Source organism: Dipodomys spectabilis, unplaced genomic scaffold, assembly GCF_019054845.1.
Source record: "Dipodomys spectabilis isolate Male_0828 unplaced genomic scaffold, ASM1905484v1 ptg000197l, whole genome shotgun sequence".
NCBI lineage: Eukaryota > Metazoa > Chordata > Mammalia > Rodentia > Heteromyidae > Dipodomys > Dipodomys spectabilis.
In genome coordinates, this window is record NW_024870874.1 from 15,396,215 (window position 1) to 15,408,496 (window position 12,282).

At 47.2% G+C, this 12,282-nt stretch overlaps 1 protein-coding gene across 1 annotated transcript; it reads left to right on the plus strand.

Annotated features, from left to right (window-relative positions):
* The first annotated feature begins 508 nt into the window (after nucleotides 1-508).
* Nucleotides 509-2,877, plus strand: Hilpda (hypoxia inducible lipid droplet associated). Its single transcript, XM_042696014.1, has 2 exons — nucleotides 509-659; nucleotides 2,020-2,877. Exon 2 carries the CDS (start codon nucleotides 2,080-2,082, stop codon nucleotides 2,272-2,274), a length of 195 nt encoding a protein of 64 aa, XP_042551948.1. The 5' UTR covers nucleotides 509-659; nucleotides 2,020-2,079; the 3' UTR covers nucleotides 2,275-2,877.
* The last annotated feature ends 9,405 nt before the right edge of the window (nucleotides 2,878-12,282 follow it).

The following is a 12,282-nucleotide window of genomic DNA, read 5'->3' on the forward strand; positions in this document are numbered from 1 at the left end:
CCGCTTCCGAGGGGCTCGGGCCCCGCGCGGGGGGCACAGGCGCGGGAGGGACGGAGGGGCCTGACGCCCGACAGCGTGCGCTCTCCGAGATCTGGCTAAGAAGCTTTGTTTTAGTCAGGCGGGGGGGGGGGGGGGGGGGGAGGAGGGAACCTCGGATTTGGGGGTCACTATGGGCGTGGCCTTCCGCGACGTCGTTAGGGGGGTGAACGCGCTGTTCTGGCTCCTTCTGAAGTTTCCTCCGGCAGAACGCGGTCCGTGCTGATCCTCACGCCCCGTCCCGTTCCCGGCCGCCGTGACTCAACCGCCGGGCGCGCGCTCCCAGGGACAGTTTTCCCCAGGACCCGCCCCGCACCCGCTTTCAACCCTCGACCACTGACGCGCGCTGGGGAGGGGGCGTGGCCGCGGACGTGCGAGAAGGCGTGTGCATGCGGCCTAGAGTGCGCATGCGCAGACTCCGGACGGGGGCCTGTGCGGGGCGGAGCTACTGCTGTCGGGGGCGGGGCCTGGCTGGCCTGGTTTTGTCCGCTTGAGCTGCGCCCCGGTGTCCCGAGACCGGCGTGCTGGAGCTCCCGCGCTGCTGCTCGTTGGCCGCCTTTCCTGTGGACTCTTGCCTGCCAGCTGCGACAGCGAGCTGGCCACTCCTGGCTCTTCCTCTCGAGGTGAGAGGCCCTGGGCTTCCCAGGCCTGAGATCCCTTCCCCGGCTCCCCGCCCCCGCTCCCTGGGGCTGCGCGCCTGGCGTTTGGCCGCGGGGGCTGCTACCCCGCCCCAGCCTCACTCCTGCCCGCACAGGTCCTAATTTCCCCGGACCTAGGTCTAAGGAGGGTCCCCGTGGCCGATCTCACGCTTTCCAGTGCTGAGTTGGGCGTCTCTTCTTTGCCCTCCCAAACCGCCCTTAGCATTGCCTTCCAAGCACGATATTTAGCGTGCGGAGTGGCAAGGCCTAAGGGCAGGGCTCCTGTCTGTCTGCCGCGTGCTCACTGTAAGCATTCAGGTATGTTTTATAGACTTAACGCTTAGTTATTTTGACTTTGGAAAAGTGTATAGTCAGCTGGGATCTGACTGATAGGGGAGGAACTATTAGCAGTTGCCTTAGTAGGGGCTGTTCTTATAATCCCTTCTACCCCTTACCAAAATAAAAAAACCAAAAAACCCTTCAGGTGCTATGGTACTGGGTTTGTGCATTGCACTTGCCAGGAACAGTCTTCGGGAGAATTACAAGTCTTTGGTTTTTCTATTTTGGATGTTTTTGAGACAGTATGTATGTAACCCAAGCTGTCCTGGAACTCACTCTGTAGCCAAGCTGGCCTTGAACTCATCCTTCAAGATGGGATTCACTCCACCCTCTCCAGTGACGGGATTACAGATGTGACTTGCCCTTGTAGGCAAAAAGTCAAAATGTGTGTGTGTCTGTGTCTGTGACTGTGTCTATGTGTGCATATGAGGATATTCAGGCTTAAACTCAGGACCTGGATGATGTCCCTTAGTTTTTCTGTTCAAGGCCAGTGCTCTACCACTTGAGTCATAACTAGCTCCACTTCTAGATTTTTTGTTGTTTAATTGGAGAAAAGAATATCTCATGAGGGGCTGGGAAGGTAGCTCAGCGGTAGATTGCATGCCTTGCAAGTATGAGGCCCTGGGTTCGGTTCCTCAGCACCACATAAACAGAAAAAGCCGGAAGTGGTGCTGTGGCTCCAGTGGTAGAGCAACTAGCCTTGAGCTGAAGAGCTGAGGGACAGCGCCCAGGCCCAGAGTTCAGGCCTCATGGCCGGCAAAAAAAAAAGAATATCTCATGAACTTTGCTGCCTGGGCTGGCTTCAAACTGGGAACCTCAGTTCTCAGCTTCCTGAGTAGCTAGGCTTATAGGCATGAGCCATTGGTGCCCAGCACGCTTGGGAGTGTGTCTGCTGTAGGAGAACATGCACTGATCCACAACAGTCTCCCTGGCCATCAGAGAGGATCTCTTAGTTCTGGTGAGACAAGAAGGCTCCAGATTAACCCTTGCTCTTCTCTTTCCTCAGATCAGAGGTCCTCCAGAAGCAGAAGGCAGCTCCACTGCTCTCTGGGGGGCCTTTTCAGCCATGAGAAACATGGTGAACCTCTACCTGCTAGGTGTGGTGCTGACCCTGCTTTCCATCTTTGTGAGGCTGATGGAGTCACTGGAGAGCTTACTGACAAGCCCACTACCTGAGAATTCCTGGACCACCAGAGGTCAGCTTGCCAACACAGAACCCCCCAAAGGCCTTCCAGACCATCCATCCAGAGGAGTGCAATAAAACCTCCCTCTGCACCAGCCAGACCATGGACCACAGACATCAACATGTCCAGCCAGGTGTTCTGTTTCCTAACAAACTCACGGCACCAGTGTTTTCCAAGAATGAACTGGTATTAGGCCGGGAAGGGCCTGCTTGGATGCTTCTTGCCCTGAAAAGCTGTTGGATATACAGATGGGAGTGGGTTATGATGCTGTACTTTGCTGTCCTTGACAGTGTGGCTCTGTCACCTCTGAGGTGGGGACTTGGACTTGTGGTGCCTCAGCTTTAGCCAATGGTTAATGTATTTGACCACACATCGTAAATATCTGCCAGGGTTCCTTTGGCTATGGTTGTCTTCTGGTCTGTTCATTTGCTGTTTAGTTTCTTCTATGAGAGCTTTTCTGTGTTTGGAAAACAGTCTCCAAGGTATATGAGTTGGCTTGAGATGGGGGAGGGGGTGGGTAGGAGTGTAATATCCAATATGTAGTTCACATTGTTTTACATTTTTAAGTTCTTTCTCCAACACAGAATTTGTGTGTTCCAAAGGGAGCAGTGGGATGACTGAGTCTGCCCAGGACATGGGCATTATGGCCACCATGTGGTTTAAATTAGTTTGTTTTTTAACACAATAAAGTTGGATATATATTTCCACTATGTGTCATGTTGACTTCTGCCCTTGAAGTTAATGGTAGGGAAGGGTCTTAATTCCTAGATCTCAGTTTTAACATCTAGAACATTGAAACAGGAAAATGCTTATGGCTTGGTTTAAACATCAAACTCTGAAGCCAGGCACTAGTAGCTCATGCCTGTAACCATAGCTACTCAAGAGGTTGAAATCTGAGGATCCTAGCTCAGAGCAATCTGATATTCAGTTACAGTCAAAAGCAGGAAGTAGAGGTGTAACTCAAGTGGTAGAGCCAGCCTGGAGCAAAACAGCTAAGCAAGAGTGTGAGGCTCTGAGGTCAAGCACTAGTCCTGGCATACATACACACAAAATTAATCTCTGGGAAGTAGTGTTGTGGCTCAAGTGGTAGAGCACTAGCCTTGTGCTGAAGAGCTGAAGGACAGTCCCCAGGCCCAGAGTTCAAGCCCCATGACTGACAAAAACAAAACAAATCTCTGGATTGAGGGTATAGGTTAGGTCTGCCCTGTATCACACTCTGAACCTAGGTCAAGACTGTTGGAAATGAATCCAGATACCACATAAGCTGCAATCCTGGGGTCAACCAATTGCAGCTTGAACTTTTATGTGAAGGGGTGGGAGGAAGGATTATTGTGTTGGGATTTAAAGCTTAGCCTTGCACAGACTAAGCCAATGTATCCCCAGGCACTGAGTTCAAGCCCCAGGATTGGGGGGAGGGGGGAGAAAGGACGGGAAGTTATTCCTAGGTTATATGCAAATACTGTGCTATTTTATATTAGGAACCAGAGCATGCAAGTATGGCCTGCAAAAAATCCTGAAAACACTGAGGAATGATTCTTCAGTCCTCTGGTGATGGCCCATCTCTAGAGAGGAGAAATTACCCTTTCCTCAACCCCATTGGTCTTTAGGACTTCCATTCCAGGAGGCCTAATCATTTTTTTTAAGCTCCTGAATGTCTTATCCACCGAAGTGACTGCTCAATTATGTTTGTTCTCAGTTATCTGTAAAATACCTCTTACAGATGAAGCAGCCTCAGTAAGTGAGCCAGGTTGCCCTTGAACTTTAAATCCTCTCATCTCAGCCTCCCCTAGTAGCTGAAAATACTAAGACAGGCAAATGATTATTTCTGTTGGCTCAACATATCTAAGTAGCTTGGCTTTTACTAAAAACCGGAAGGGTTTTAAGATTAGGTTTGTTGTTGTTTTAGTCAGTCTTGGGGCTTGAACTCTGGGCCTGAACGATGTCCCTCAGCTCTTCAGCTCAAGGCTAGTGGTCTAGCCACAGCACTACTTCCGGTTTTCTGGAGGTTAATTGGAGATAAGTCTTACAGACTTTCCTGCCCAGGCTGGCTTTGAACCATGATCCTCAGATCTCAGCCTTCTGAGTAGCTAGGATTACAGGCATGAGCCACTGGCGCCCGGCAGATTAGTTTTAAATTGGTGATACATGCCTGTGATCCCAATATTTGTAAGGCAGAGGCACAAGGATGCAAAATTTGAGGCAGTCTGGTCTACATGGCAAGGCAAAACTCTGTTTCAAAAAAAAAAAGGTTTGCTTTACTCCTTTTGGCAGCACTAAGTTTCAAACTCAAAATCAGGGCCTCGTACTTACTGGGCAAGAGCTCTACCACCTTAGGCACATCCCATCCCTTTTTTGCTTTAGTTGTTTTTCAGGTAGGTTCTCAATACTTCACTCATGGCTAAAAGATCCTTTTACCTATAGCCTCTGGCATAACTGGGATTATAAACTCAAAACACCAAGTCTAATGTAGCAATTGAGATGGGAGTCTTTGTGTTTCTGAAGGGGGGTGTGTGTTTTTGTTTTTGTTTTTTGTCTGTCCAGGGGCTTGACTTAGGGCCTGGGCACTGTCCTTAGTTTTTTTGCTCACGGTGGTGATCTATACTTGAGTCATAGCTCCGCTTCCAGCTTTTGGCTGGTAAACTGCAGATAGAACTCTAATGGGCTTTCCTCTCTGACTGGCTTTGAACTGTTATCCTTAGATCACAGGTAGGATTATAGTTGTGAATCCCTAGCACGTGGCTACTATGAGGTTTCAACTAATGTGATAACCGACTTAGGTAAGTTGACCAGCTTCCTGTTGGCTCAGAAAGATTTCCACAGGGTGCTTGTGGCTCACACCTGTAATTCTAGCTACTCAAGAGGCTGAGATCTGAAGATTGCAGTTTGAAGCCAGTCCAGGCAGGAAAGTCCATGAGAATCTTACCTCTAACTACCAAAAAGGAGGGAGTGGGATTGTGGCTCAAGTGGTAGAATGCTAGCATTAGCCTGGAGCACAAAGGCTGAAGTCCTGGAGGTGAAGAGGGGGGGAGGGAGGAGAGGAGGAGTTAGAGGAGGGAGAGAGAGGAAAGATGGGAGGAGGGAGACAAGAGAGGAGAGAGAGAGGGAGAAGAGAGAGAGAAGGAGGAGAGGAAAAGAGAGTCTCCACAAAGCTAATTTGGATTTGAATTTTGTTCCTTCAAGCAGTTTTATCCATTACCAGTTTAGGATGAAAAGCAGCTACTCTGCCTACTGTGCAAACTCACCCATTTCCAGTTTCTCTAGACACTTCAGCCTGCTGATAAGTATTCTCTATGTCTTGTGGTCCACTATCAGTGGCCACAATTGCCAATTCATTCAGCTCTCTGACTCCCTCTCTCTTTCCCTTAGATCTGCAAGACTATTAGACACAGTAACTTCGGTGTCCCTCTAGGCAACAGTTCTAACAAATACTTTGCTACTACATAACAAGGGTTGCCATCTTTTCCCACGACCAATCTCTGCTATCTTCCAGGTAAGTTCACGTCATACAGATCAGGGTTTGTTGACTTCTTTTTTGCTTTTTAATATGTAACACTCTCCTCTAATCCCAGTATCTGTATCAGTCAAGGCCAAGTTAGGTTAGGTTACACTGTGGCAAGAACACTAAAATCTCAGTAACTTAAAACAATTGTGTGAGGATCCTCTTCCTGGCTGAGTTGGGACTGGGCACAGCATACCCTGCTCCCAGGGCACTAGGCACATACTACATCTTCTCTGTAAGTATCGTAGCCTCTAGGCTGCTATGTCTCCCATTCATTCTTCTTCATCCCAGGTTACCGCATTTAGCCTGCCTGTATTCTGTGCTGTATTTTAGAGATGTGTATGGGGGCAGGGAGATCTTTTGGTTTATAAATCTCCATTTCAAGCGACATCTGAGATGGAGAAACTATTGTTAATCACCAAGATTGTTAAATTTTAACTTGGTTTTGTAGCTAAAAGGACTTGGGTTGTTGCCTTTGCATTAGATTCTACCTGCAGGAGAGATGTGAGCTGAAGTGAAAGGCCATTAGTGTAGTCATTGGTATTCCCCACTATTTCTGCCCAAACACTTGATCAAATTGTGCATCCTGACCCCCTTATGGTTGGGATGGGGTCATGTGACTGATTCTGGCCAATGATTTGTGAGTAAAAGCAACTTGTGTCAGTTCTAGTCCAAGCATTTGTGTGTGTGCACACGTACATACTCACACATGTGTACACACCCTAGTGCTAGGGCTTGAACTCAAGGCCTTGCGCTCTCACTTGGCTTTTCCACGCAAGCCTGGCACTCTACCACTTAAACCCACACCTCCATTTCCATAGGTAGGAACATTGAAGGTTGATCCTCAAATCTGTCAGGCCTTCATTTATCTTCAGTTGCAGTGATCATAATTGATCTGTATAGCACTCTCCATTAATGTTCATTGTGGAGCAAAGATGCCACAGAACAGAGCCCTCATCTGATTCCTGATCAGTAGGAGCTCAACTTTTGTTGTGGAAGCTATGGGAATTTGGGGGTTTTGGCTACTGTTGTATAACAGCCCATCTGGATTGAGGCATTGTACACAGCACCACTGGATGCCAAGTACCAACCAAGATCTCATCACCAACTGCTTCAAATAACATACATGAGGTAGTTTTAAAATAATAATGCAGGCTGGGAAGGTGGCTCAGTGGTAGAGTGCTTGTCTTGCATGCATGAGGGCCTGGGTTTGATTCCTCAGCACCAGATAAGCAGAAAAAGCTGAAAGTGGCGCTGTGGCTCAAGTGGTAGAGTCTAGCCTTGAGTTGAAGAGCTGCAGGACGGTGCCTAGGCCCAGAGTTCAGGCCCCAGGACTGACAAAATAATAATAATAATGCATCATGGTTCTATGATAGAATATTTATATAGGATAGAAGGCACACCATTATTTGCAAGGGGATGTAAGAAACAGCTTCTTGCCTAGTGCTGGTGGCTCACACCTGTAATTCTAGCTACTCAGGAGTTTGAGATCTGAGGATCACGGTTCAAATCTAGCCCAGGCAGAAAAGGCCATGAGATTCGTATCTCCAATTAACCACCAGAAAACTGGAAGTGGAGCTGTGGTTTAAAGTGATAGAGTGGTAGGCTTGAGCAAAAGAACTCAGGGACAATGCCCAGGCCCTGAGCTCAAGCCACACAAGCAATAAAAAATAAATAAAAGAGCTTCTTAGGTGATCTGAATATTTTTGAAATTACTAGGTTTGATAGGAAGAGCATCCTAGGTGAAGAATAATGTGAGCAAACACATGCAGATGAGGCCGTGGGTGACACATTGAAAAAACTCCAAATACAAAATTTAAAGCTCTGTTAACTAAATGGTGGCCTGAACTCTCACGCCATCTAGTGGCCACTGAGGAAGGAAAATACTTTCAATGCTATGTAATGTTTTCTGGGTTTGAAGGACTGCGACTCTGTAACTTAAGATAATAACAAAATACTAAGAACTGGAAGGTATAACATATTCCAGCACTGTTAAATGAATGATAATGCAAAGCACATGTAAAATTTAAAATATTATAGTGGCCACATTAGAAAGTATAAAGAAACAGGAAAGATATTTTAACCTATTTGACCCAGTAGACTAAGCATATTACTATTCCAGCATATAGTCAATATAAAAAGTTATTAGTGAGGGGCTGGGAAGGTGGCTCAGTGGTAGAGCGCTTGCCTTGCATGCCTGAGGCCCTGGGTTCAATTCCTCAGCACCACATAAGCAAAAAGAAAAAAGCTGGAAGTGGCGCTATGACTCAAGTGGTAGAGCGCTAGCCTTGAGCTGAAGAGTTGAGGGACAGCGCCCAGGCCCAGAGTTCAGGCCCCATGACCGGACCCCCCCCCCAAAAAAAAAAAGTTATTAGTGAGATATCTTGACTTCTTTTTTGTTGGTGTAAGTGTGTATATGTATATCTTCTTTTTCTTTCCTATTTAAGCACCATTTTTCCTTTGTTCAAATAGACATTACTTCCAAATACTTTTTCTTCATAGTTTTTTTTTTTTTTGCCAGTCATGAGGCCTGAACTCTGGGTCTGGGCGCTGTCCCTCAGCTCTTCAGCTCAAGGCTAGCGCTCTACTGCTTGAGCTGCAGCGCCACTTCCGGCTTTTTCTGTTTATGTGGTGCTGAGGAATCGAACCCAGGGCCTCATGCTTGCAAGGCATGCACTCTACCGCTGAGCTACCTTCCCAGCCCCTCTTCATAGTTTTTTAAAGAATGTTGCCAGGCTAATGGCTCACACCTGTAATTCTAGCTATTTAGGAAGCTGAAGATCGTGGTTCGAAGCCAGCTTGGGCAGAAAAGTCCATGAGACTCTTATCTCTAATGAAGCACCAAAAAAGGCCAGATGTGGAGCTGTGGCTCAGGCAGTGGAGCAATAGCCTCCAGCAATAAAGCACAAGAAAAGCACCCAGGCCCTGAGTTCAAGTCCCAGGAGCAACACACACACACACACACACACACACACACACACACAGAGTATCCAGAGAAGAGAAGTTCATGTTAAACTAATGGATACACGACTTTTGGGAATCACAGGCATTAAAAAATTATTATTATTAAGGTGTTGTACAGAGGGTTACCACTTTGTAAGTAGAGAATCAGTATATTTCCTTTTTTTTTTTTTTTTCAGGTAAGGGTAGGTTTATTCTATTCAGGTAAGGGGTAGGTTTATTCATCGTTTCGGCTGGCACCAGGCCATCTTGGTCCTCCACGTGGTGGGGAAAGGCCTGGGAAAGAGCTGGGAAAGAGAGAGAAAAGAGCTAGAAAAGAGAGAAAAGAGCTAGAAAAGAGAGCATCTGGGGAAGGTGGGAAAGAGAGAGCTAGGAAAGAGAAGAGAGCTGGGAAAGAGAAGAGAAGGAAAGAGCTGAGAAAGAGCTAGAAAAGAGCAGAGAGCAGGCGTCTGGGCCTGGGCTAGGCCTTATCTAGGATATGGGCGGAGAAAGGTGTGGCCACATCAAATTCAGATGTGACCTCATTGGATGCCGATGTGACCTCTTCCAGGTGTCCCAGTTGCCTAGGTAACACAGTACTGGGTGGAGACTTTCCTGAGAGGAGGGTGGAGTCTGCTAGCCATCCAGGAGTGGACCTTACATTCCAGCCTTTTAATAATCATGAAATAGGGCACAGATTCTCTCTGGCTGCTTCCTGCTGACAAGGGGCGTGGACAATAGGGGTAAAAGGCTGGAATTTGTTTCCCTCCCAGAGAAGGCAGTGAGCAGCAGCTGTCCTTTGGTGGCGTAAGTCCTTAGATGAAGTCTGGAGAAGTCTCATGGGCATTGAGGGCCTGGAAAAAAAATACTAGAGAGCAAATAAACGGCAAGAGGAAGGACTTGGGGCTGAAAATGTTAGTAGAAATGTCCCTAGCTACTTCTGACATCTGGCGACTAGGTAGAGAAGTCAGGTGACAAAGGCAAGAATATAAATTCCTGTTCAGTTAATAGGTAGACAGGTATAGACATTGGATGGGCAGGCTTCTTACTTCTACTGACCTCCCGGCTCTGGTTAATTTTGAAAGGGCAGGCACAAAGTAGCTGATGTGACATCATCTCCTCTTATTCCTGTCCATGTTCCCTTGTTCCCAAGACTGGCTGAGTCTAGGTGCTCGTTGCTGGGATAGCTTGTCCCAGTTGGTATTCAAGGAGGATTGAACTCAAGGCCTGGGCATTGTCCCTGAGCACTTCTGCTCAAGGCTAGTGCTCTACCACGTTGAGTTACAATAGCACTTGCAGTGTTTGCTGGTTAGAGATAAGAGTCTTGAGCCACGCTTCCAGCCTGGCTCTTTGCAGGTTAGTTGGGAGATGGAGTCTTAGGGATTTTTCAGCCTGGGTTGGCTTTGAACTGAAATCTTTGCCACAAAAACCCTTTATTATTTCCAATTAAAGCAACAAGGAGATCAAGTAGAATAAGTAGAGCTTACCTGGTCCTTATCAAGAATTGCCAACAAATATTCTGAAATGACAAAACTCTTTAGATGTGATGAGAATTTTAGCACAGATATACCCAGTATTTTAGAACCATGTAGTCAGTAGAATACACAACACAAAACAAAAAAGGCAAATCTCAAAACCTAAAATTTTGACAACAATGTTTAGACATCTTTGCTAACAAAGCACATCACGTGGTTGGGCCTCAGTTACTGCGGCCTGTGAAAAGAGCAACTTGTTAGCAAGGCACCTTAGAATAGCTGGATGGAGTAGTAGGCTTGGTGGAAGGTTCAGGGTCCGATGGGGCCAAACCCTTAACCCACCATGTGGCCAAGATGGCGAATTTTTGAAAAAAAATGCAAAGAAACCCTGAACAAATAGATCAGCCTACACTGGCTAGCCTTTGAGAGGGAACCTAGAGGGGGGTCCCCGGGACCCAGCCTGTGTCGCACTCTTCAGGGCACAAGCCAAAATGTAGAAAAGAGAAAGGGACAGATGGGGAAAGTTGGACATGAATGGCAGAGAGAGAGCAAAGAGAGCCTGAAAGTAAACAGACTTCTGACCATTGACCATTGCGGTGGCAAAAACTACATCTGAGAACGGCATAAAAATGAGGCGCTCTGGCTTTCCAGGGAGCGCAGGAGGCATTTCAAAGGGGTTTCACCTCTCTAGTGTGATTCGCAGCACCCCATTAAATGAGTAGGAGAGTCAGTCTGGTGAGTGAAGGAGAGCTGACCAGGCAGAAGCAGCGTCCCGACTTCCTCCAGAGCCCTCTAGAGAGAAATAGCCAAGCCCCCAAAGCCAAGCATCCTCGGCTTCAGAGGTGACCGGCCTTTCAGCTAAAGGCTGTAGGAGCTCTCTGGCGTAGCACCACGTCTGGACAGAGACTGAGTGACAGAGAACCATAGAGAGTAGTTTCACTCACCAGAGTAGAGAAGCGGTGTGGACATGGATGTGAAGGCCAGCGATGGTATCGATGCACTGTGTCTGCAGCAGACTGGTTCGCAAAAAGGCCGTCAGAACTGTGGGTATTCCTCAGAGCAAAAAGGGAAAAACAAAACAACGACAACAAAAAAAAAAGAAAAAAAAAAACGGAGAGGAATCCCACTTATCCTGACTTTAAGCCCTTCTCGGGTTCACACGACACCATTTATGTTAGGTTTTTAAAAAGAGGTAGCCGAGTACCAACAGCCGCATGCACGTGGTATTCAGGTAAGGGGTAGGTTTATTCATCATTCCGGCTGGCACCAGGCCATCTTGGTCCTCCACGCAGTGGGGAAAGGCCTGGAAAAGAGAACTGGGAGAGCTGGGAAAGAGAGAGAGCTGGGAAAGAGAGAGAAAAGAGCTAGAAAAGAGAGAAAAGAACTAGAAAAGAGAGCGTCTGGGAAAGGTGGGAAAGAGAGAGCTAGGAAAGAGAAGGGAGCTGGGAAAGAGAAGGAAAGAGCTGAGAAAGAGCTAGAAAAGAGCAGAGAGAGCGAGCATCAGTATATTTCTTGTTGTTGTTGGATGTGGGGTTTGAACTCTAGGCCTGGACACTGTCCCTGAGCTCTTCAGCTCAAGGCAAGCACTTTACTGCTTGAGGCACAGCACCATTTGGTTTTCTGGTGGTCAATTAGAGACAAGAATCTCACGGACTTTCCTGCCCAGGCTGGCTTTAAACTGTGATCCTCAGATCTCAGCCTCTTGAGTGGCTAGGATTTCAAGTGTGAGCCACTGGTGCCTAACTTAAATACTTTCTATGTTTTATTGGTCATAGGGCTTGAACTCAGGACCTAGGTACTATCACTGAACTCTTTTGCTCAAGGCTAATGCTCTGCCACTATGAACCAAATGGCCCTTCCAGTTTTTTTGGTGGTTAACTGGAATTGTCTCATGGGCTTTCCTGTCCAGGCTGGCTTTGAACTGTAATCCTTAGATCGCCTGAGTAGCTAGGATTATATGTGTAAGTCAATAGCACCAGGCTTATTTCTTTTTTGAACAATGCCCCTTCCTCTGCTTTCTGACCCCCTCCCCATTTTCCCCTTCCCATCCCTGCCCACAAGTTGTACAATTCATTTTCCACATAGTGTATGTTGAATACCAAGGGATTTTTTTTTTTTTTTTTTGCCAGTCCAGGGGCTTGAACTCAGGGCCTGGGAAATGTCCCTGAGCT